This window comes from Phyllobates terribilis, unplaced genomic scaffold (assembly GCF_046119375.1).
Source record: "Phyllobates terribilis strain yellow unplaced genomic scaffold, ASM4611937v1 Scaffold_12__6_contigs__length_324123572, whole genome shotgun sequence".
Taxonomy (NCBI): domain Eukaryota; kingdom Metazoa; phylum Chordata; class Amphibia; order Anura; family Dendrobatidae; genus Phyllobates; species Phyllobates terribilis.
The window spans coordinates 279,318,089-279,342,950 of NW_027362772.1; the positions used below are offsets into that span (position 1 = coordinate 279,318,089).

The window sequence follows — 24,862 nt, forward strand, 5'->3', positions numbered from 1 at the left end:
GACTGAACCTCCTGACGGACTATCCCTTTGATCTCATCTATGAGGGACGGCTGTTCTTTCAAAATCTTCTCTGTGCATTTTTGGCATAAATATTTTTTGCTTGAAGAAGATAGTTTTTTTTTTTTTTTTTTTTTTTTAAACATATAGCACATTTTCGGCTAGATTTATTTCCTGGTGCAGGATCCTTGTCCCCCTACAAAAGAGGGAGAAGGGTAATTGATGTATCAATTCTAACCTGCACCTAGGAAAGGACCCCCAATGCCAGACTTACTGGGACTGGAATTGCGCTGGGCTCCGCAGACATGGAGAAGATAGATTCCTGACCATCCAATGTAACAATACAAAAAGGATTAGGTCCTACCTTAGATGTCTTCAGTCCAGGGCTCTTATATAGGCGACTGGACTCAGCGCTCTCCCTCTTCCCCTGGGGAGGGGGGTGGTAAGGCTCCTCCCCCTTGGTCTAATTGGTGAAGGAGGAACACCTGCGATCACCTGCGGGGTTATTTATTATTCGCTTTTTTTTTTTTTTTTTTCCTTTTCCTTCTTCCTTCCTCTTTCTCTCTCTCTCTTGGGAGCCCAAACAGACCGGAAGTGACTTAAGGGACCCTTTTCTGGTGTCCCACGTCACTTTCCAGCCGTTTCCAAGTTACTGCGTTCCAGGGTGGAACGCACACCGGAAGTGACGTTATTGGCGGTCCGCGTCACTTCCGGGATCCAGCGCGCATCTCTCCGCTATGGAGACTGCCGGAGGCCGCCTTGAGAGGGGGGAGGAGCGGGGCAGGAGAGCTCGAGGAGGCCTCCAGCCCTACACCCACCGGACCTTACCCGCAGGCGTGGACTCTGTGGGGACAGGGGTCCCGAGTCCCGGAGGAGACGGGAGCAGCATAAGGGGAGGAGGAGAAAAAACTGCCCGGTCCCAGCTGCCCGGCTTAAAGGTATACTGGGTGTCGGCCGCCGGCACAGAGCACCCTGGATGACCTCTTCATCCCAATAGGGACAGGAAAAACAGTGGAGGGAGGATGAGGGAGGGGCTATTTAACCTCTTTGTGTTTCCTGTCCCTATTAGGGTGGGGTGACATCCTCCTTTGGTGCTGTCATGGGGGGTTATTGGAGAAAAAAATATATATATAATGGTAGAAGAAAAAAATTGTAAATAAAAAAAAAAATTTTTTTTGTAAATACACTTTTTTTTCAGATATACAAAAATATAGATGTAAAATTGTATATATTTCAATATCTATAAAAAATGTATATGTATTTAAAAAAATATATATTTTTTTAAATCCTTTTCTTTATAGATGTAAAAAAAATGTATATATTAGAATATCTATAAAAACATGTATGTATATACAGTACAGACCAAAAGTTTGGACACACCTCATTTAAAGAAATTTCTGTATTTTCCTATGAAAATTGTACATTCACACTGAAGGCATCAAAACTATGAATTAACACATGTGGAATTATATACTTAACAAAAAAAGTGTGAAACAACTGAAAATATGTCTTATATTCTAGGTTCTTCAAAGTAGCCACCTTTTGCTTTGATGACTGCTTTGCACACTCTTGGCATTCTCTTGATGGGCTTCAAGAGGTAGTCACCGGAAATGGTCTTCACTTCACAGGTGTGCCCTGTCAGGTTTAATAAGTGGGATTTCTTGCCTTATAAATGGGGTTGGGACCATCAGTTGTGTTGTGCAGAAGTCAGGTGGATACACAGCTGATAGTTCTACTGAATAGACTGTTAGCTGCTTTTTTCTTGCCATAATACAAATTCTAAGTAAAGCAAAACGAGTGGCCATCATTACTTTAAGAAATGAAGGTCAGTCAGTCCGAAAAATTGGGCAAACTTTGAAAGTGTCCCCAAGTGCAGTTGCAAAAACCATCAAGCGCTACAAAGAAACTGGCTCACATGAGGACCGCCCCAGGAAAGGAAGACCAAGAGTCACCTCTGCTTCTGAGGATAAGTTTATCCGAGTCACCAGCCTTAGAAATCGCAGGTTAACAGCAGCTCAGATTAGAGACCTGGTCAATGCCACACAGAGTTCTAGCAGCAGACATCTCTACAACAACTGTTAAGAGAAGACTTTGTGCAGCAGGCCTTCATGGTAAAATAGCTGCTAGTAAACCACTGCTAAGGACAGGCAACAAGCAGAAGAGACTTGTTTGGGCTAAAGAACACAAGGCATGGATATTAGACCAGTGGAAATCTGTTCTTTGGTCTGATGAGTCCAAATTTGAGATCTTTGGTTCCAACCACTGTGTCTTTGTGCGACGCAGAAAAGGTAAACGGATGGACTCTACATGCCTGGTTCCCACTATGAAGCATGGAGGAGGAGGTGTGATGGTGTGGGGGTGCTTTGCTGGTGACACTGGGATTTATTCAAAATTGAAGGCATACTGAACCAGCATGGCTACCAGAGCATCTTGCAGCAGCATGCTATTCCATCCGGTTTGCGTTTAGTTGGACCATCATTTATTTTTCAACAGGACAATGACCCCAAACACACCTCCAGGCTGTGTAAGGGCTATTTGACCAAGAAGGAGAGTGATGGGGTGCTACGCCAGATGACCTGGCCTCCACAATCACCAGACCTGAACCCAATCGAGATGGTTTGGGGTGAGCTGGACCGCAGAGTGAAGGCAAAAGGGCCAACAAGTGCTAAGCATCTCTGGGAACTCCTTCAAGATTGTTGGAAGACCATTTCCGGTGACTACCTCTTGAAGCTCATCAAGAGAATGCCAAGAGTGTGCAAAGCAGTCATCAAAGCAAAAGGTGGCTACTTTGAAGAACCTAGAATATAAGACATATTTTCAGTTGTTTCACAATTTTTTGTTAAGTATATAATTCCACATGTGTTAATTCATAGTTTTGATGCCTTCAGTGTGAATGTACAATTTTCAGTCAGGAAAATACAGAAAAATCTTTAAATGAGAAGGTGTGTCCAAACTTTTGGTCTGTACTGTATGTATTTAAAAATATTTATTTTTTTAAATACATATATCTTTTTAATATAGATATATACAATTTTTTTTATACCTATCCACATACTTTCAGGCTCTCCTGAACAACCAAGTGTAATTTTATTCCGGTTATTAAAAAAAATGGTCAAAGTTGGACCTACATTTTGCTATGTAATGTAGCAATAGAAGTGTTTATTTAATGAACAATGTAGTCACTGCACAAGGACTTCAAATCGAGGGACATTTCACTGACGACAAAGACGACGCGGCTTATGTAGTTTGGTCTTAACATGGAGGATAAAGAAGTGAGACTGAAGAAGAATCGACATCTTTGAAATGTGCTGGAGGAGGATGTTATCAATACCATGAATGGCAAGAAGAACAAAATCAATTTTGGAACAAGTCAAGCCAGACATGTCACTGGAAGCGAAGATCACCAAGCTACAGCTTGTCTACTGCGGACACATCATATGGAGAGAGTGATCACTGGAGAAGACATCATGGTCAGGAAGGAACAAGGCAAAGAGGAAGACCAGTAACCCGATAGCTTGATGCTATCAAGATAATGGCGGAGAAGACTCTGGTGGACCTATCTAGGCTGCACAAGATCCATCTTCCTACATCCATCAAGTCTCCATGACTCGAGATCGAGCTGAAAGCCGTTTAAAAAGAAAAAAGAAAGTGCCTATTAAATACAATGTAAAATGTCCGTCAGGGACCCCACAGTCTTTAAATGTGTTGTCCACCTTTGGGGACAATATTTTATTTTCCCCTTAAATTCATGTAAAAATCATTTATCCTTTTGGATTAATTAAAAAAAAAATTGCACCATTTTGGCTTTTACAGGCTCTTTGTTTTGCTGGAAGTTCATCTTTGATGTTGTCATAAATCCGCTGGGTAGAACTCAGAAATAGACAGACTTCCCCCATTAAACAGTCATAGTGAGCTCACTGACCAAATCTCTGTTAACTCATTCTGCAGCCAGGAATAAATAGGGTAACACAGCAGCTGTAGAAGGCAGATGGTGCAACATTTTGTTGTTTTTTTGTAATGAAACCAAATTGCAAAAATGATTTTTGCCCAAAGTAAATGCTTTTAAGAAAAAAAAAGTCCAGTTTTAAATAGTATTAGTTTTTTCAGGGACTTTTTGGGCCCCTATAGCGTTCAAGGCTTGGGTGCGATTGCAGCCCTAGGGGTGTTATTGTAGTGGGGGCTACTGGAGCCTCCAGGGCCCAAAAACACTCTAACCCATATGAGAAGCTAATACCTGGTATCCCTGGTGGTGATTGAGACCCCCTTCCCCCGTCTGACCACTTAGATGCCGCGGTCAGACCTGGCTCCACGGGCCGCAGTTATTGGAGGGTGTCTGCTGTGTGACACAGGCAGCAGCACCGGGGTATGGATCGGGTTCAGCACGAGATCCCGCTCCGTACCAATCCTGACTTCTTCCAAACATATAATGTTATAGTATAAACCATGAGACTGTATTATACATTTTTTTTCCAATGTGGGAGCCTATAGGTTCCAGATCTCACTGTATGGCATTCATCAGAGCGGGAGTATTCTCATAAGGAGGCCATTAATGGGCTCAGGGCCTAAGAGAAAACATTGCTGAATGTTGCCATGCCAGGGAGCGTGGCAAAATAAAAACTGGCGATCATACTGAAGTTCCTTCCATCTGCACCTTAACCAGTCAGGTTGTGGGCACCTTGCCCTCAGTAAAGATGGCGGCAGTGCGACCGGAAGAGACCTGATGGGCACTCTGACAGCTCATCCTGTCACGTGGCATGTAGTTATCCATGTCATGTGACCGGGGTGAACGAAAACGGAGAGATGGCGGCGTATCTGCAGTGGAGGAGATTCGCTTTCTTTGAGAAAGAACCGGTGCGGCTGACGGGGGAGGGCGGGACACCGCTGACACTGCCGCCGGGGCTGACGGTGTGCGACTCCGGCCGCGGCAGCCTGCTGTTCGGGGGTATCCTTTACCTTGTCTGTGTAGTTTCCTGCTTCACAGGGGGAGGGGGGACTACTGCTCCCAGCGTGCACTCATCCCACCGTATAACGGGCTGATAAGCGGGAATACATTTAAGATGTGGGAAATTGTAGAAAGAACGAAATTCTGCTCCTGAGTTATTCAATGTTTTTATGTTTTTAAGGGGGCAGTGCACCAAAACTGTGGCATTGCTGGGATGTTCTTTCTGTGATATAGCGGGTGCTATAAAGGGGTCTCTGGGGCGATCGGAGCTGTATGGCGTGAGCTCCGTTCCTTACCCTGGTTGGGCTTAAAGGGTTTTTCTTTTTTACACCTATAAATGTGCGATCACTGGGATCCGGACCTCGCTTGCCCTTTCTGTCACAACCGCTGTGATGAGGAGTTCTGATTGGCGGGGGCACAAATGCCCGCTGCACATGTGTGACGCCTCTACTCAGAAAGCCCGTGTTTTACCCTGGGTGTTGGGGGACTCTGTGTCGGGCCCCGTGTTGAAGAGATGGGATGCAGCCGTGGCCCGGGCCCGACCCGTGCTCAGGGCCGTCACATTAGAAAGAGATGGTGTGGGCTATTCCGGGTTGAGTGGCTGATTAATGACTACGCCACCTGTGGTGCCTGGTGAAGGGCCACCAGCGCCGCTACAGTCCGCTGAGGCCTGGTGTCATGGCGGCTAAAGTTCTCACTGCTCCCCACAGGCGGAGCAAGGCCTCAGGGCAGAGGGACAGGATGGAAGGGGGGTAGTAGCGCGGGGAGTACGGGCACCGTGTCGCGTGGTATGGCGCATAATGAACAGTCCGGAGGCCATAGGGGTGAACTTCCAAGGCTTTACTCACTCAGAGATGTTAGCGGGAAGGAGACTCCCTTTTCCTCGCGGAGTCCTGCGGCCACCAGGGATGGGGGTCCGACTACCTCCGAGGAAGTCTAGTGTTCGGTAGCGACCCTACACCAGAGTGTTCCTGCACTACAGACTTCACCCTTTCCCGTCTGTGCGTGTGTGGATAGGCCGGGTCTCCCTCTGAGCTCCTCTCAGGTGTATGGCTCGGGTGGCAATTCCTCTCCATCCGACACACGGCGGGATCCTCAGGGCCTAACCGGGCTTTCCCGTCCTGGACGTAGCGTACGAGGTCGGGTGTCAGGGGCCGGTACCCCTCTTGCAGCCGGAATCCCTCTGAATAGATCAGGTAGGCGAGGACAGGTGGCGAGCTCCGCTCCGTCTGCATCCTCCCCGGGACCCATTTGCCAGGGAGCCACACTCTAAAGCTCCCGGGCCTTCTTGATCCTGGTCCTCGGCCGGGTTGAGACATTCCTTGTCTGCAACCTACCTCTCGTCCCAAAGATCGGGGTACGAGAGCTGTGTCCCATGCCGGTGCAGGCCCACACAGGATCTGCGCTCCCGGAGGGAAGTCACATTACACACAGTAGTTTGACAGCACAGTAACAGCCGACAGACTAGCAAAGGCTAGACTGATGGACCACAGAAGAACCAAGATCAAAGATGGCATTCTATTAACTACTAGATTTGAAGTGTCACCAACTAGTTGTTCCTCCACCCACACCCACTAACTGGTTCCTACCACTTTGTGTTCCCCAGTCTCCCTGTAACCAGGGGAGCAGCACCTAGTGCATACTAGCTCCCTCTGGTGGAGAAATGTGGTGTTGGATGCAAAAGGCTAGGTCACAACCATCACACTGGCCTTACCTCAGAGGAGGAACACCACACTGCATTAAAGAAGTGCAGCATTCCTGTGGCGGTCGAACCCTCAGGGGCTCCACACATGCACCCTCCTATTCATTAGTAATGCAGGGACTTAACTGGTCGGGGAGCAAACAACATACAATCCCCAGATCCTGGCCGGACTAATGGTGATAAACACTGTGGCAAGTGCGACCGTGCCTATATCTAATGGTGACCAAACATAAACAATAAAGTCGGCGCTGCACTTAGGCTCCTGCTTCGGTTTCCAGTCTCTTTATGGTTTGTGTCTTTAGCTGAGAATCAGACATGTCCGGCCAGATCTGGTTCCTGCCGCGCTCCCTGCAGCTCTCCTCCTTCCAGGCTTACAAGCTCCGCGTCACCCACCTCCACCAGCTGAAGCAGCACAACATCCTGGTCTCTGTAGGCGAGGACGAGGATGGGGTGAACCCTGTGGTAAGTGCAGAAATTGTATTTTATGTTTTATGCTTTTATATTCTTTTTCTGTTTCCAGGAAGTAGGTGACCAAAAAGTTTTTTATTTTTTCCTTTGCACTTCTGTTACATTGGATTTTTTATTTTTTCCTTTGCACTTCTGTTACATTGGATTTTTTATTTTTTTTTACCAACAGTATTTACCGCACGCTTGAAGTGACTTTGTTTTACTAGAACAGAAAGAGATTATATGATTTTTATACGGGACCTGAATATTAAGGGCTGTACAGTGGCTCAGTGGTTAGTACTATACGGTGGCTCAGTGGTTAGCACTGTTGCTTTGCAGCCCTGGAGTTAAATCCCACCAAGGATAACATCTGCAAGGAGTTTGTATGTTCTCCCCATGTTTGCGTGGGTTTCCTCCGGGTTTTCCGGTTTCCTCCCACACTCCAAAGACATACTGATAGGGAATCTAGATTGTGAGCCCCAATGGGGACAGTGATGATAATGTCTGTAAAGCATCTGTGGAATTAATGGCGCTATATAAGAGACACGTAATAAGTACAGGTCTTTTTTTCTTCCTCATATCAGTTTTAAAATTTCTTCCTTTTTCCCAGGTCAAAGTTTGGAACCTGGAGAAGCGCGATGGAGGAAACCCGCTGTGCACAAGGATCTTTCCTGCTATTCCCGGTAACAAGCCGACAGTCGTGTCGTGCATCACCGTCCACGAAAACCTCAACTTCATGGCCATCGGTAAGTACCAAACATGAGACTGTTGTAGAAAGGAAGAATGCTTTTGTGCAAGGCGCCATTTCCCCCTTTCCTCTGAAGACTTTGCGTTGCTTGCATTGGCAGTGACGTACTTGTCTACACTATTGTGTCTGGCTTAAATAATGGACTCCGCTAGAATTGAAGTCTATGGATTGGTGGGGACCACATCTGAATCTTTTTTTAGGGGGGCTTCTATTGTGAACCTAGAAGCGGTTATTACCTCTGGGACCCACACCTCTCTTCAGCAAGGGGTCCCTCAATCCCAGCTTCTAATGTGTTGCGGCCTGGAGGGTGGGGGAGTGGTGCTGCGGCCGCCGGGGAAGTGGGGGAGAGGTGGCTGCCAGGGTGGGAGAGGAAGCCGATGAGTGGGGGGAGGTGGCTGCGGCGGCTGGGGAGAAGAGGTAGTGGCCCTGGCTTGGGGGAAGGATGGCCGCCGCATCTTAGACATTTCTGGAATACTCTGTGGATGTGCCATTACTGCCCCGTTACAAGTCGGCCCCTTAGTGTTGGGTATTTGACCGTTCGCTTCGCTATTTCCTCAGTCTCTCGTCTTTTTCTTGCCTGAAGGTTTTACAGATGGAAGCGTCGTCTTAACCAAAGGTGATATAACCCGAGATAGACATAGTAAGACGCAGGTCCTGCAGGAGGGGAGTTATCCAGTCACAGGCATGGCTTTCAGACAAAGCGGCAAGACCACCCATCTCTTCGTGGTCACCACAGAAAGCGTCAGGGTAAAATGATTTCCGTCTTGTTTTGCATTTCTCTCTCTGTCCCTGGCTTGCGTGCCCAGTGTCCTTGGCTTGCTTCGGCCATGGTCACAGCGCGAGCAGAGTTCCTGCCTCCCATGTATGTGTCTCTGGACCCTTCTTTTCCAGGCTTACGAGCTCAGTCAGAAGGATTACCCGTACACAGAGCTGGACTCTCATGGCTGCGGCCTGCGCTGCTCCGCGTTGTCGGACCCGTCCCAGGACATGCAGTTTGTGGTGGCCGGCAATGAGTGCGTGTATCTCTACCAGTCAGACGAGAGGGGACCCTGCTTTGCATTCGAAGGACAGAAGCTGATCGTGCACTGGTATCGCGGATATCTCGTCATTGTCTCCAGAGAAAGGTATGAAGATAAAACTCTCCGCATTATGCACCGTTTTATTTTGGGTCTATGTGCATTAAAATGCAAAAAATGAAAATAAAATGAATTGTTCGGCTGCACTGATCTTGTGTCGCACCCTTCCCCTTGTTACAGATCGGATTTTGCTGGACGTACAGACAGCCATGCACCCGACAGGCAGACGCTGACCATCTATGACCTGGGGAACAAGTTCATTGCGTACAGCTGTGTCCTCAATGATGTGGTGGACGTCCTGGCCGAGTGGGGGTCTCTCTATGTCCTCAAACGGGATGGAGTTCTGCAGGCGTTACATGAGAAGGACACGCAGACCAAGCTGGAGGTGCGCAGACTGTTTCCTGGAACAGAATCCACTAGAAACTGCTGCATTATTTTGACTGCGGCAGCCATTATAATAAGCAGTTGCTGGTGTGGACACGAGGAATAGATTGGAAAGTCCAGGTGGTTCTCTGACAGGATAGATGATAAATGTGTGATCGCCGGAGCTTCAGCTGCTGAGACCCCCAGAGATTCCCAAAAGAAAAGCCCAAAGTTCTGTGTGAATGGATCGCTGGGGTACGGGTGCGACCAGTGGATGCGGGCGCTGGGGAGCGCGGTTGCTAGGGAGTGTCTACTGGGCTCTGGGGAGAGATGAGTGGGGGCGGGCGCTGGGGAGCATAGCTGCAACCAGTGGGTGCTGAGGAGTGACCAGTAGGTGCGGTTGCTGGGGAGCTGGGTGTGACCAGAGGGTGCTGGGGAGGGGCCAGTGGGTACGGTTGCTGTGGGGAGCATGGGTGTGACCAGAGGGTGCGGTTGCTGGGGAGCGCGGGTGCAACCAGTGGGTGCTGGGGAGTGACCAGTAGGTGCGGTTGCTGGGGAGCGTGGGTGTGACCAGAGGGTGCTGGGGAGGGGCCAGTGGGTGCTGGGGAGCGCGGGAGGGACCAGCGGGTGTGGTTGCTGGGGAGCGTGGGTGTGACCGGAGGGGGCCAGTGGGTGCAGTTGCTGGGGAGCGCGGGTGCAACCAGTGGGTGCTGGGGAGTGACCAGTAGGTGCGGTTGCTGGGGAGCGTGGGTGTGACCAGAGGGTGCTGGGGAGGGGCCAGTGGGTGCTGGGGAGCGCGGGAGGGACCAGCGGGTGTGGTTGCTGGGGAGCGTGGGTGTGACCGGAGGGGGCCAGTGGGTGCAGTTGCTGGGGAGCGCGGGTGCAACCAGTGGGTGCTGGGGAGTGACCAGTAGGTGTGGTTGCTGGGGAGAGTGGGTGTGACCAGAGGGTGCTGGGGAGGGGCAAGCGGGTGCGGTTGCTGGGGAGGGACCAGCAGGTACGGTTGCTGGGAAGCATGGGTGCGACCAGAGGGCGCTGGGGAATGACCAGTAGGTGCGGTTCCTGGGGAGCGTGGGTGCAACTACTGGGTGCTGGGGAGTGACCAGCGGGTGTTGGGGAGCGCGGGTCCGATCAGAGGGCGCCGAGGAGTGACCAGTAGGATGCGGTTCCTGGGGAGCGCGGGTGCGACTAGTGGGTGCCTGGGAGTGACCAGCTGGTGTTGGGGAGCGCGGATGCAACCATACGGTGGCTGGGGGGGACGCGGGTGCGACCAGAGGGTGCAGAGCGTGTGCTCACTACCGTTCCATTCACACAGGGGTTCTGGGGCTCCTTTCTCTTGATTATTGGAGTCCTGACAGTCAGACCCCCCCCACCTCCTGTGGAAGGTGATATGTTTATGGGACTACCCCTTTAATGTGCCTGGTATACATGGATTGTCGGTGCATATGGATTAGACTTGAATTTCTCGGCCTCCTTCCAATAGGATGTGATATTCCTGGGATGTGCAATCATCTCTCTGGGGAGTCTTAAAGGGGTTGTCCAGTCTCTAAAAAAAAATCTACAAGGTGCATGGGTGGCATAAAAATCAGTCCCATTTCCCTGTGGTCCCCCGTATGCAGGCTGCTCCTATAGTCTCTGCTGAAGCTGAAAGTGATTACATCCCATTCTGCAGTGACCTGATCGCAGGGGTATGTGATTGATTGCAGCGGTCAGATTTATGGAGCATTATTGGAAGCTTCTCTGAAGACTGGATACATGATAACTGTTGTCGCACTGTAGTCGGAGCTGCAGATACATTTTTTTTTTGCTTCTTCAGATGCTGTTCAAGAAGAATCTGTATGTTATGGCCATCTCTTTGGCGAAGGGTCAACACTTGGACAGTGATGGGCTGTCTGAGATCTTCCGGCAGTATGGAGACCACCTGTACTGCAAAGGAGACCACGATGGAGCCATCCAGCAGTATATACGGTATCCTATCTCCTTTATATAGACAGGGCGCTCATCTTAAGAGATGTCAGCCGCATTCAGGGTGGCTGTGATCAGGGTGCGGTGCTGATTTGGGCGGCGTTCAGGCTGGCCGTGATAGGGGTGCGGTGCTGATTTGGGCGGCGTTCAGGCTGGCCGTGATAGGGGTGCGGTGCTGATTTGGGCGGCGTTCAGGCTGGCCGTGATGGGGGTGCGGTGCTGATTTGGGCGGCGTTCAGGGTGGCCGTGATGGGGGTGCGGTGCTGATTTGGGCGGTGTTCAGGCTGGCCGTGATCGTGGTGCGGTGCTGATTTGGGCGGTGTTCAGGCTGGCCGTGATCGTGGTGCGGTGCTGATTTGGGCGGTGTTCAGGCTGGCCGTGATCGTGGTGCGGTGCTGATTTGGGCGACGTTCAGGCTGGCCGTGATGGGGGTGCGGTGCTGATTTGGGCGGCGTTCAGGCTGGCCGTGATGGGGGTGCGGTGCTGATTTGGGCGGTGTTCAGGCTGGCCGTGATAGGGGTGCGGTGCTGATTTGGGCGGCGTTCAGGCTGGCCGTGATGGGGGTGCGGTGCTGATTTGGGCGGCGTTCAGGCTGGCCGTGATGGGGGTGCGGTGCTGATTTGGGCGGTGTTCAGGCTGGCCGTGATCGTGGTGCGGTGCTGATTTGGGCGGTGTTCAGGCTGGCCGTGATCGTGGTGCGGTGCTGATTTGGGCGGTGTTCAGGCTGGCCGTGATCGTGGTGCGGTGCTGATTTGGGCGGTGTTCAGGCTGGCCGTGATCGTGGTGCGGTGCTGATTTGGGCGACGTTCAGGCTGGCCGTGGTCGTGGTGCGTTGCTGATTTGGGCGACGTTCAGGCTGGCCGTGATTGGGGTGTGGTGCTGATTTGGGCGGCGTTCATCCACCACCACGATGCAATTTCATGGAGCTGATCTTTTGCTGTGGCACAAGTCTCTGGAAAATAATAATAATAATAAAAAAAAAAAGTTATGACTTTTGGAAGAAGGGGATGAAAAAAAACCCAGTATTTACCGCTGCTTAACCCCTTGTCTTTCTTCTCCATTAGAACGATCGGGAAGCTGGAGCCTTCCTACGTCATCCGGAAATTCCTCGACGCCCAGCGCATTCACAACCTGACGGCGTACCTGCAGGCCCTGCATCAACAGTCCCTGGCCAACGCCGATCACACCACGCTGCTGCTGAATTGCTACACGAAGCTGAAGGACAGCGCCCGCTTAGAAAAATTTATCAAGGTAAAGCCGCCGTCGCTTCAGGCCGCTTCTCGTCTGCACGTAAGGATGTGAAATAATTGTGTTTTTCCATTTTTGCTGCCAGGCTAGCGAGGGGGAAGTCCATTTTGACGTGGAAATAGCAATTAAAGTTCTTCGGCAAGCTGGCTACCACTCGCATGCCCTTTATTTGGCAGAAAAGCACGCCCATCATGAATGGTACTTGAAGATCCAGCTGGAGGACATTAAGGTGACTCTATAGACTTGTCTGCAAAGGGAGCATATACTGTGGGTTATGGTCAGGAAGACCTGACATAGCTTTCCATTTCTCTTACAGAACTTTCAGGAAGCTCTGAGATACATCGGACGTCTCCCCTTTCCTCAAGCGGAGAGCAATATGAAGTGTTACGGGAAAATCCTCATGTCCCACGTGCCCAACGAGACGACCCAGATGCTGAAGGAGCTCTGCACCGACTTTCCCCAGTCGGGCGGAGGAAGTCGGGTAAAATATCTGCTGTCATTAACCACTTCGCACCAGAGCCTGTTTTTGCCTTCGTGACCAGGCCAATTTTTTCAATTCTGACCACTGTCACTTTATGAAGCAATTACTCTGGAACGCTTCAACGGATCCCCCTGATTCTGAGATTGTTTTTTCGTGACATATTGTACTTCATGATAGTGGTAAAATTTCTTTGATATCACATGCGTTTATTTGTGAAAAAATCGGAAATTTGGCGAAAATTTTGAAAATTTTGCAATTTTCAAACTTTGAATTTTCATGCCCTTAAATCAGAGAGATATGTCACACAAAATAGTTAATAAATAACATTTCCCACATGTCTACTTTACATCAGCACAATTTTGGAACCAAAATTTTTTTTTGTTAGGGAGCTATAAGGGTTAAAATTTGACCAGCGATTTCTCATTTTTCCAACAAAATTTACAAAAACATTTTTTTAGGGACCACATCATATTTGAAGTCACTTTGAGGGGTCTTTATGACAGAAAATACCCAAAAGTGACACCGTTCTAAAAACTGCACCCCTCAAGGTGCTCAAAACCACATTCAAGAACTTTATTAACCCTTCAGGTGCTTCACAGAAATTTTTGGAATGTGGAAGAAAAAAATTAACATTTAACTTTTTTCACAAAAATGTTACTTTAGACCCAATTTTTTTTATTTTCACAGGGGTAACAGGAAAAAATAGACCCCAAAATTTTTTGTGCAATTTCTCTTGAGCGTGCTGATACCCCATATGTGAGGGAAAACCACTGTTTGGGCGCACGGCAGGGCTCGGAAAGGAAGGAGCGCCATTAGACTTTTTGAATGTAAAATTTGTCTGAATAATTAGCAGACACCATGTTGCGTTTGGAGAGCTCCTGATGTGACTAAACAGTGGAAACCCCCCACAAGTGACACCATTTTGGAAACTAGACCCCTTAGGGAACATATCTAGATGTGTGGTGAGCACCTTGAACCCCAAGGTGCTTCACAGAAGTTTATAATATTGAGCTGTAAAAATAAAATTTTCACATTTTTCCCACAAAAACGTTTTTCATCCCTTAATTTTCCATTATCATAATGGTAATAGGATAAATTGCACCATTAAATTTGTTGTGCAATTTCTCCTGAACACGCCGATACCCCATATGTGGGGGAAAACCACGGTTTGGGCGCACGGCAGGGTTTGGAAGGGAAGGAGCGCCATTTGACTTTCTGAATGTAAAATTTGTCTGAATAATTAGCAGACGCCATGTTGCGTTTGGAGAGCCCCTGATGTTCCTAAACAGTGGAAACCCCCCACAAGTGACACCATTTTGGAAACTAGACCCCTTAGGGAACTTATCTAGATGTGTGGTGAGCACCTTGAACCCCAAGGTGCTTCACAGAAGTTTATAATAATCAGCTGTAAAAATAAAATTTTCACATTTTTCCCGCAAAAACGTTTTTCATCCCTTAATTTTGCATTATCATAAGGGTAATAGGATAAATTGCACCATGAAATTTGTTGTGCAATTTCTCCTGAGTACGCCGATACCCCATATGTGGGGGAAAACCACTGCTTTGGTGTACGGCAGGGTTCGGAAGAGAAAGGAGCGCTATGTTGGCTGGGATAGGCAGCAGACACCATGTCACATTTGAAGAGTCGCTGACATGCAGAAACAGCAGAAACCCCCACAAGTGACCCCATTTTGTAAACTACACCTCTCAAGGAATTCATCTAGGGAAGTAGTGAGTATTTTTTAATTTTTAAATTTATACCATTGGGCAGTGAAAAAAGCATAATTATATTTTTACCACAAAAAAATGTTTTACCCTCAGATTTTACATTTTCACACAGGGCAATGGGTAAAAATGGTGCCGAAATGTGTCACACAATTTCTTCTAAAAGTGCCAATACCCCATATGTGGCTGTATCGTACCGCTCAGCCATACGGCGAGATCTGGGGGGGACGGAGTGCTATTTGACAATTGGAGAACAAATTATTGTAGAATAGGCATTTGGATTTGGGAGCACAAAATTTTCTGAATTTCTTTGGGGGGGCAAGGGCCATTTCGCTTTTCCAGAGCCTTTCTGCTACCAGTAACTTGGAAGTCCCTTATATTTTTAACAGATGACGGACCTGAGTGGGGACTAGCTTTTTTTGAGGACTGAGTTGAAGCTTTTATTGGGAACATTTTACGTAACATTTATCCGGCGCTCTAGGCTGAGCACTTACATCGGGGTTTCCATCTAAATTTCTAAGTGATGTAATTCAGATGAAACCCCTGCGGGATCCATTCACTGTAATGAGGCAGCAGAGTTACTCTGGACTCCATCTGGCCTCTGTTTAGCGGTGTCCTTTTTTTCAGAAGTGCACAAAACTGTGGCCAACCGCACTTTTATGCACGCCTAAAACAAACGACACCGTGGGATCACAGGCCAGACGGCATCCACAGTGGCCTATATCTGCCTCATTACAGGGAATCTTCCGTCATGGGTTCCGGCTGAATCACATATTTCAGAGATTTACATGGAAACTCTGGCGTAAGTGCTCAGCGCAGAGCACAGGATAAATGTTGGCAGAGCCTTACTGGGATCTTTGGGAGACATAATAAACAAATCAGTAGCAGGTGAAGAATTGGTTTTATTTATTTTTTTACGCCGTTCCTAGTGTGATATAACTGATTAGATTACTTTATTCTTCGGGTCGGTGCGATTACAGAGATACCAGATTTATATCGGGTTTTTATGACTGACAGCTGTCACACACTAAGAGACGCTTTTTTTTTGCAAAATCTAGTTTTTGCATCGCCATATTTTGAGAGCTATAATTTTTCCATATTTCGGCCGACAGAGTCATGTGATGGCTTGTTTTTTGCGGGACGAGTTGACATTTTTATTGGTACCATTTGTGGGTACGTGACATTTTTTGATCGCTTTCTATTCCGTTTTTTTGGGAGGTAAAATTAACAAAAACCAACAATTCAGGAATTGTTTTTTGAGGTTTTTTTTTTATGCCGTTCTGCGTGTGGTAAAAGTGATCAGGCAGCGTTATTCTTCGGGTCAGTACATTTACAGCGATACTACACTTACTGTATATTTTTTATGTTTTGGCGCTTTTACACAATAAAACAATTTTAAAGAAAAAATATTTTTTTTGCATTGCTTTATTCTGAGAGGTATAACTTTTTTATTTTTTGGCTGATGGAGCTGTATAGTGGCTTGATTTTTGCAGAACAAGATGACGTTTTCAGCGGTACCATTTCTATTTCCATTTTGCTTTTTGATCGCATTCTTTTCCACTTTTTGTTTGGCGATATGAGGAAAAAGCATAGTTTTTTGCTCCGTTTTTTATTTATTTTTATTACGATGTACACATAAGGAGTTAATTAGTGTGACAGTTTTATAGCTCGGGTTGTTTCGAACGCGGCAATACCAAATATGTGTACTTTTTTTATTTTTGCATAACTATATGGATTTATCGGTTTAATATTTTATTTATTTATTTTTATTTATTTTGTATTTTTTTTTTAACAGTTTCAAAATATTTTTTTTTACTTTTTTTACATTTTTACTTAGTCCCTGTATGGGACATTAATTTTTATTTTTCTGATCCCTGATCTCATGTAATGTAATAGACATATATTACATTACATGAGATCTTCACTGACTCTTTCAGTCAGTTTCCTGTCTGGCATCAGCTACATACAGGCTGAAGTCAGACAGGAAGGACACCATATATGGCAGAGCTGGAGGCGGTCATGTGACCTCCAGCTGCCATAGCAACGCCAGGTCCTGAAAGCAATCAAGGGGTCGTCAGAGAGGTAAGTGGACGACCCCCTCTCCTCCTGCTGTCTCCTATATGCCGCGATCACTATAGATCACAGCATATAGAAGACAGCAAAGGGTTAACATCACTGGGACCTGATCTAATCAGGTCCCGATGATGTTCCCTGTCAGAGCTAACGCTCTGCACCGCTCTCACAGCGCTTGCAGGACCCAGGGGGTCCTGAGCACTGCGAGACCACCCACCGTTTTTAAACGTCCGCGCTGCACAGAGCCCAGGCAGCGCGGACGTTTATCTACAGTGGGCGGTCGGGAAGCGGTTAAAGGAGTTTTCCTTTTTCAGCGATCTTCTGCCCACAGGCATAGTCAGGTGTAAGAGAGCAAACTGGGTATTACTCGGCGCACCCAGATCTATCTCTTCGGTTGCAGCGGCTTCCTCTTGTTGACGGCACTGCAGCTAATCAGAAAGCTCAGCAGCTTGTGTCGCATGAGCTTAGTGAATTGCTGCAGCGCTATCGACGTGACTTCATTGCTGCAGACTGGAGTGGTGGAGAGACGGCGCTGGACCAGGGGAGGTTAAGCAGAGCAGCCCCTCTTGTGGCCTGAGAGCGACGTTCTAGGTTTTTACGGCCCATATATCTGTAGTGATCAGTTGGAGCCAGGCAAGCAGTTACTTCTCTGGGATAAATTGATCTCAGTAAATAATCATCTCTCTTATATATCGTCTCCCCAGGACTTTTCTTTTTCTTCTAACTCAAACACACAGAGGGTCAAAATGAAAAACGTGGACAAAGTTGCGGGCCAACCAATATACTGTATAATGGGGGCCCCCCCCCATAGTCCTCCGTACTGTATAATGGGGGCCCCCCCCTCCATAGTCCTCCGTACTGTATAATGCCCCCCCTCCATAGTCCTCCGTACAGTATAATGGGCCCACATAGGGGTGGTGGTTCTGGTGTCGTGGGCCAAATAAAGCCACCTAGAGTTTGACATGTATGCTCTAGGGGGTTATATCTTAAGATCTTGACCTGGCCCTTGAGCCATGCAGTTGCTTCCTTTAAGTCTCTCTCTGGCTTCCTATTAGTAGGCGACAGCCCCTAGTTTTCTGGTCGCTTCTATCCTTCAAGGGTCTAGATTGCCAGTTCTTCCCACTGTTCTCCATGCGGTCTGCCCAAGGTCCTTCCCATCCAGGTGGATACCCCCCACACCCCCTGAAGGTCTTTCGGGTCTATCTGTATCAGTCTTTTTTCCACCAGTCCGACTCGTCTGTCATCTTCAAGGACGAACTATAAGGAGGCCATGTCTCCAATGGATCAGCCATGTGGATCTCTTGATGCCCTATCACTCCAGGTCCCTTAGTCTTGTGGTCATCCGTCCTCTGCGGCTTAAATCCACTACTTGGTCTTGATGCGCTCGTCTGCTCATCCGCATGCTCACAAGTTTCTGTAGGATGCTGGGGATCAGATGTTAGAGCCAAGCAAAATGTTTTGCAGGACCCTTATCCAACAGCCTCATGAGTAGTCCATGGCCACCAGACCAGAGCCCTGTGAACCATGTACCACCTGCTGCATCTTGGCAGGATTATCGTAGTCGTTTCCATCCTTCAATGAAACAAGGGAGAAAAGGAGGATTTTCTAAACGAGTAACAAAAAAAATCAGCAGTCCGTACCGTTGTCTTGTAGGCGAACCCAGAAGAATTCATCCCAATATTTGCCAACAATCCCTGTGAACTGAAGACGTTCTTGGAGCATATGACGAAGGTGCAGAGCGACTCTCCCCAAGGAGTTTATGACACTTTACTGGAGCTGCGTCTACAGAACTGGGCACATGAGCGCGACCCGCAGGTAACTCACCGGGGCTGCTGGTATTGTGGGCGAGTATTGTAGATGTTGGCAACTCAGCATCCTCTGGATTCTGACCTTCGGACATTTAGACTTAATGGCAGCAAATCTTTGGAAACGCATAACGGTACGCACACTTGTGTACTTTTCATCTTCATGATACAAGTAAATCACTGTTTTTTTCTCGCGCAGGCAAAGCAGCAGCTCCAGAACGACGCTATGACGCTCCTGAAGAGCGGGCGCTTTAAAACCGTGTTTGATAAAGCGCTCGTCCTGTGCCAGATGCATAATTTTCAGAAAGGCGTGCTGTATCTGTACGAGCAGGGCAAGCTGTGAGTATATAATGCGCACACAGCGCTGCCCTCCACGTCGCTGGAGTCACCAAAAGCGCACGTCATCTACTTCCCTGATTTTTTTTTTTTTTTCTCCCCATTTTCTTAGCTTCCAGCAGATCATGCACTACCACATGCAAAACGATCAGTACCAGGAGGTAATAGAGGCCTGCAAGCAGTACGGGGAGCAGGAGAGCTGCTTGTGGGAGCAGGCGCTCAGTTACTTTGCACGCAAGGAGGAAGACTGCAAGGAGCACATTGCCACAGTATTGAGGCACATCGAGAGCAAGAACCTCATGCCTCCATTGCTGGGTAAGTCACAGGTAATTCTCATTTTGGTGAAATTCTTTGGCTCGCTCTTTTGCTCGCTCGCTCGTTCTTTTTGCTCGCTCGTTCTTTTTGCTTTCTCGCTCGCTATCTTTTGCCTGCTTGCTTGCTCGCTCGTGCTCTCCTCCCAGACCTAACTAAATACAGGTAGTGGCCACAGACCTGATCCCGCTATGTGCAGCATGTGTAATCACCCTCTGTATACATTGGGCTCTGGAGGCAAGATTGGACCAAACTCCACTTGCCCCACCTGCCTGTTGCCAGGGAAGCTTAGTTTTGCCCCGGCGTACCCCCTGTGCGGCCAGTACCGAGCCTTGAGCACCGCAGATATAAGGTGTATGGCTTTGATATCCAGATTCTCAGCCTCGGCACAGGTTTATTCTGCAGCTTGCTCTCTTCGTTCCCGCTGGTACGTTTCTTCCCTCCGTATACGTCGGTGCAGCAGGAGATGCGTCTCGTGCAGTAATCTGCTTCTTCTTTTGCAGTGGTACAGACCCTGGCACATAACTCAACGGCCACCCTGTCTGTGATCAGAGACTACCTGATCAACAAAATGCAGAAACTGAGCCAGCAGTCAGAGGAGGACGAGCGGATTGTCCAGCAGTACCGGGAGGACACCGCTCGCATCCGGCAGGAGATCCACGAGCTGCACAACAGGTCAGAACCAAATCTGAGTGCAGGAGTGGAGGGCTGTCACCGTCTGATCGGCTGCGGTCTGACTGCTGGGAGCGTTCTCTTAAAGGGGGTTGTCCCAATGAAAATAAATTATATATATATATATATATATATTTATATATATTTATATATATTTATTTATTTATTTAAAACCTAAATGTGTGATCGGAGAAGGTCCATTATGTGAATGAAGCGATGCTCGTACATGCACAAAGCCGCTCCATACAATGTCTATGGGACTGACGGAGACGGCGAGCACAGAACTATCCCCGTCAGTCACATACAGGGATGAGAGATCGCAGCTTCATTTACACAGGAGACATAAGACCCTCACGATCAGTGTAACCCCAGAGATCATAGATTTATCACCTGTGGAAACTTGACTTATTTTTTAGACCCTTTTCCTTTTAAAGGGTGTAGAAAAACAAACTGCGCTTTACATAGTCTCCTCTTAAGACGCTGCCCCAGTCTTTGATGTTTCGGCTGCAGCTAATCACTGAGGATTGGCTGCAGTGCTGTCGATGTGATGATACCAGGGCAGCGGTGGAGACTCCGTGCTGGACTTGGAGGAGCAGTGAAGCTCCGTTTGGTTTTCTACATCTGACTGAGCCTGTGAGCAAAAGTTTGGTGAAAGTGAATAACTCCCCCCGGCTTATGTGCAGCTCAGTAAGCAGTAGATATTCTACAGCCTTTGAATTTTTGGACCTGGGGTTGGCCTCATGGGAATTTTGGAGCAGCGGATGGACCTGTGTATATTTGTGTTTCTCCGTCTTTAAGCCCCAAGATCTTCCAGAAGACCAAGTGCAGCATCTGTAGCAGCGCTCTGGAGCTGCCGTCCGTCCACTTCTTGTGCGGCCACTCTTTCCACCAACACTGCTTTGAGAGCTACGCGGAGAGCGACTCGGACTGCCCCACCTGTCTGCCCGAAAACCGGCAAGTCCTCGATATGATCCGGGCTCAGGAAGAGAAGAAGGACCTGTACGACCACTTCCAGCACCAGGTTGGGTCACTACCATGTGCTATATATAATCTGCACTACTAATTGTGTGTATGGTTGGTTGTGTTCATGAGTGAATGCAAAATTGGAAATTTTTCATCCCCAAAAAAAAAACAACAATTTAATAATAAAACCCATATACAAATAATAATTGCACTGGCTCCTTAAAAAAAATCTTTATTTTGTTTAACTTAAAGTGGTAATCCCATCCCAATATGTAGTAGGTGTAATAATAATAATAATATTAGCAATTTCCTCCAACTAGAAATGTAGTATAGTTCTCCTGATTCGCTATGTCACTTACTCCATGTGCAGGGCATTGCAGTAGCTTAGGTATCCATGGTTACGACCACTCTTATAGTGACAGTTGTTAGTAGTCGTATCCATGGATATCTAAGCTTCATAAGAGGAAAGCGACATAGCTTATCAGAAGAACTATACTACATTTCTAATTGGATTTATTTGCTATTATCACACCTACTACATATTGGGATAGGATCTTGGAGATGGGAATACCCCTTTAATTTAAATAGCCTCTCTGTCTTCCTTTACTGCATGAGTTAACTGAGAAACGGTAAGTGAGCTCATTCTGATGGGAGAGTTTGTGACTTTTTAGCTGTATTTTTGGACCTCCTAATTGATGTATGATCAAATCAAAGTTCAGCGCAACTTTCATGTGGTCTATGGTCTTAAACACCTAACGAGGTGTAACCAACTCGCTATCGGAAAAAGCTCACTGACAGATTCTCAGTTAAATCATTCTGCAGCCATCAATGTGCAGTGAAAGAAAGCAAAACGGTGCAAAATAGTTAAAGAAATATTCCCCGAGTATTTTATTTTATTTTTTTGCATCTTGTGTTTGGATATAAGATCTCTCGTGACCGCAGAACATTCATCTAACGTGCAGGAGACAAATGTGGGATGAAAGAATCTTTATAAACCTGATTCACGAGTAATTTTTTATTTTTTTTTCTTCTTTTAAAGGTAAAGTGCGCCAATGACGGCTTCAATGTGGTGGCGGAATACTTTGGCCGCGGTGTATTCAATAAGCTGACATTGATCACGGATGCCCCCGGGGGGAGGACGGCCGCAACCAAGGATGCAGGACTGCAGCGGGACCTGCTTATCAACACCAGAAGAAATGTGTAACCCACAGACACTTACTGCATGTAACGCAGCAGACGTTCCAAGGGTGGGCGCCACGCTCCGGCTTCAGGATCGTGCCCGGGAGCCAGATTACTGGACTGTGAGCTGAAGGCAAGGGATATTCTAATAATTAAAGCGGTCATTGTAATAAGTCAGAAACTGTGGCCTATGCCGGGCCTGCTCTGTAAATACGGTTATTTGCACAAATGTGTAACGTGAGTAAAAGCAAATAAAATCTATGCCAAGATGTACAACTAAAATGGCATCTATGTGCTCAATCTGCCCCCAAAGGGATCATGCTTCATGGGCTTGGATCTGTTTAAATAAAAATTAAATACATTTACCTACTGGCATTAGGATATCGGTCACCAAAACCACTTATCTGCATAAAGGAAGGTTCCAGAGTTTTTGCTCCTCATCAGTGCAAAGTGGGATTTTGGTTGGCACAGATGTCTCACAAGCATTATGTAATGTGAATACACACGGGGGGCCACTTATGAGACCGAAAGGGGGATTGCTTTTTAGTGACACATAAATCTAAAACACAAAATGTAAGGCTAATAGGAAAATAAAATACAAGACTTTATTAAATCCCAAAAGTAGAAGAGCCAAGAGAAGGCACAAGACGAGGTGGGACAGTCTGGATCCAGTATTACTTGCTGCACTGTGCTGCGCAGACACACGAGGCCAGCAGGTATCACACAGAAATGGCAGAGGTCAAGCTCCGAGCCTGGGGAAGACACGGGCGTGTAATGCGGACGTGTGAATGTAGCCTTACGCCCAGACTTCAGACAGACCCGTACTTTCATTGAGGAAAACATGCATCACTTTAAAAAATAGACCGGGTCTCTTGTCAGGGAGACTTTGAGCCACAAAACAGATGAGAATCAGACATGATGATGATTCCTATAAAAAGAAGGAAATGGCAATAGTAAGCCCTAAATACCAAAAAATTCAAAGAGAAACCCATGGAAACGTATTCAAAAACAATAATAATTAAAAAAAAATATTCAATATTTTATTAAACAATAAATCAAACATAAAAACAAGACAAAGACATATTAAAAGTGATAAAATAATAGCTCAGGAGGGGGAGGGTATGCCCCCACAAAAATAGTAATTGATCCCTCAAATACCTTTAACCCCTGTATCCCCCGAGGGTGGTTTGCACGTTAATGACCAGGCCAATTTTTACAATTCTGACCACTGTCACTTTATGAGGTAATTACCCTGGAACGCTTCAACGGATCCCCCTGATTCTGAGACTGTTTTTTCGTGACATATTGTACTTCATGATTGTGGTAAAATTTCTTCGATATCACTTGCGTTTATTTCTGAAAAAATTGGAAATTTGGCAAAAATTTAGAAAATTTAGCAATTTTCAAAATTTGAATTTTTATGCCCTTAAATCAGAGAGATATGTCACCCAAAATAGTTAATAAATAACATTTCCCACATGTCTACTTTACATCAGCACAATTTTGGAACCAACATTTTTTTTTTGTTAGGAAGTTGTAAGGGTTGACCAGCGATAACTTGACCAGCGATTTCTCATTTTTCCAACAAAATTTACAAAACCATTTTTTTTTTTTTTTAGGGACCACATCACTTTTGAAGTGACTTTAAGGGGTCTTTATAGCAGAAAATACCCAAAAGTGACACCATTCTAAAAACTGCACCCCTCAAGGTGCTCAAAACCACATTCAAGAAGTTTATTAACCCTTCAGGTGCTTCACAGGAACGTTTGGAATGTGGAAGAAAAAAATTTAACATTTAACTTTTTTCACAAAAATGTTACTTTAGACCTAATTTTTTTTATTTTTGTAAGGGTAACAGGAAAAAATGGACCTGAGCACGCCGATACTGCATACGGGGGGGAAACCACTGTTTGGGCGCATGGCAGGGTTCGGAAGAGAAGGAGCGCCATTTGACTTTTTGAATGTAAAATTTTCTTGAATAATTAGCGGACGCCATGTCACGTTTGGAGAGCCCCTGATGTGCCTAAACAGTGGAACAGTGGGGGTTTCACTGTTCCAAGGTGACGAAGGAACTGTGCAAGCTGCTAAAAATAAAACAGTTGTGCACGTCAGTGTACCATCCACAGACTGACGGTTTAGTCGAACGGTTCAATAAAACCTTCAAGTCCATGTTAAAAAAGGTGGTTTCCAAGGACGGGAGGGTTTGGGACATGTTACTGCCCTATTTGATGTTCACTGTCCGCGAGGTACTATAGACTTCCATGGGGTTCTCACCCTTTGAGCTATTGTACGGCAGGCACCCTAGGGGTCTGCTGGACGTAGCCATACAGACGTGGGAACAGGAGTCGACTCCACGTAAGAGTATAATTGAGCACGTGGCTAGTATCCAGGACCGGATCGAGGCAGTCATGTCTATAGTAAAAGAGGATCTAATGGATGCCCAGGCAGCACAGAGTCGCACATATAATAAAAAAAGCCACAGTCGGGTCCTTTAAAGAAGGGGATCGGGTGTTGGTGTTAGTGCCCACCACAGAGAGTAAGCTCTTGGCCAAGTGGCAAGGGCCATATGAAGTCTGGGAGAAGGTTGGGGAGGTAAATTACAGAGTGTACCAACCCGGAAAGAGAAATCCGGAACAACTGTATCATGTGAACCTGCTAAAAGCCTGGAAAGACCGGGAATGTTTGATTGCGGATGCGACTCCGGTCGTACCGTCTGGGAACCCTCTGTCGCCGGCCAGGGACGAGGCCGGAGGAGAGGTAAAATTAAGTGATGCTCTCACTAAGCAGCAGCAGGAAACTCTGAGATTAGTGCAGCACAGTACGGACGT

General features: G+C 47.1%; 1 protein-coding gene across 1 annotated transcript; it reads left to right on the forward strand.

The window, feature by feature from the left end:
- The first annotated feature begins 4,736 nt into the window (after window positions 1-4,736).
- Window positions 4,737-24,609, forward strand: VPS11 (VPS11 core subunit of CORVET and HOPS complexes). The gene is made up of 16 exons (XM_073657030.1): window positions 4,737-4,939; window positions 6,955-7,103; window positions 7,699-7,834; window positions 8,420-8,583; window positions 8,728-8,960; window positions 9,093-9,297; window positions 11,092-11,243; window positions 12,305-12,491; window positions 12,574-12,717; window positions 12,805-12,969; window positions 18,421-18,582; window positions 18,772-18,911; window positions 19,021-19,223; window positions 19,724-19,895; window positions 20,691-20,913; window positions 21,895-24,609. Exons 1-16 carry the CDS (start codon window positions 4,798-4,800, stop codon window positions 22,057-22,059), a joined length of 2,742 nt encoding a protein of 913 aa, XP_073513131.1. The 5' UTR covers window positions 4,737-4,797; the 3' UTR covers window positions 22,060-24,609.
- Window positions 24,610-24,862: the final 253 nt, after the last annotated feature.

What these genes read in the sequence shown, in the direction of transcription:
- VPS11 (XM_073657030.1), top strand. Translation starts at nt 4,798, where the DNA reads ATGGCGGCGTATCTGCAGTGGAGGAGATTCGCTTTCTTTGAGAAAGAA. An exon ending in TCACCACAGAAAGCGTCAGG is followed by an intron (nt 8,584 to 8,727) that starts GTAAAATGATTT and finishes CTTCTTTTCCAG; the next exon opens with GCTTACGAGCTCAGTCAGAA. An exon ending in ACACGCAGACCAAGCTGGAG is followed by an intron (nt 9,298 to 11,091) that starts GTGCGCAGACTG and finishes TTGCTTCTTCAG; the next exon opens with ATGCTGTTCAAGAAGAATCT.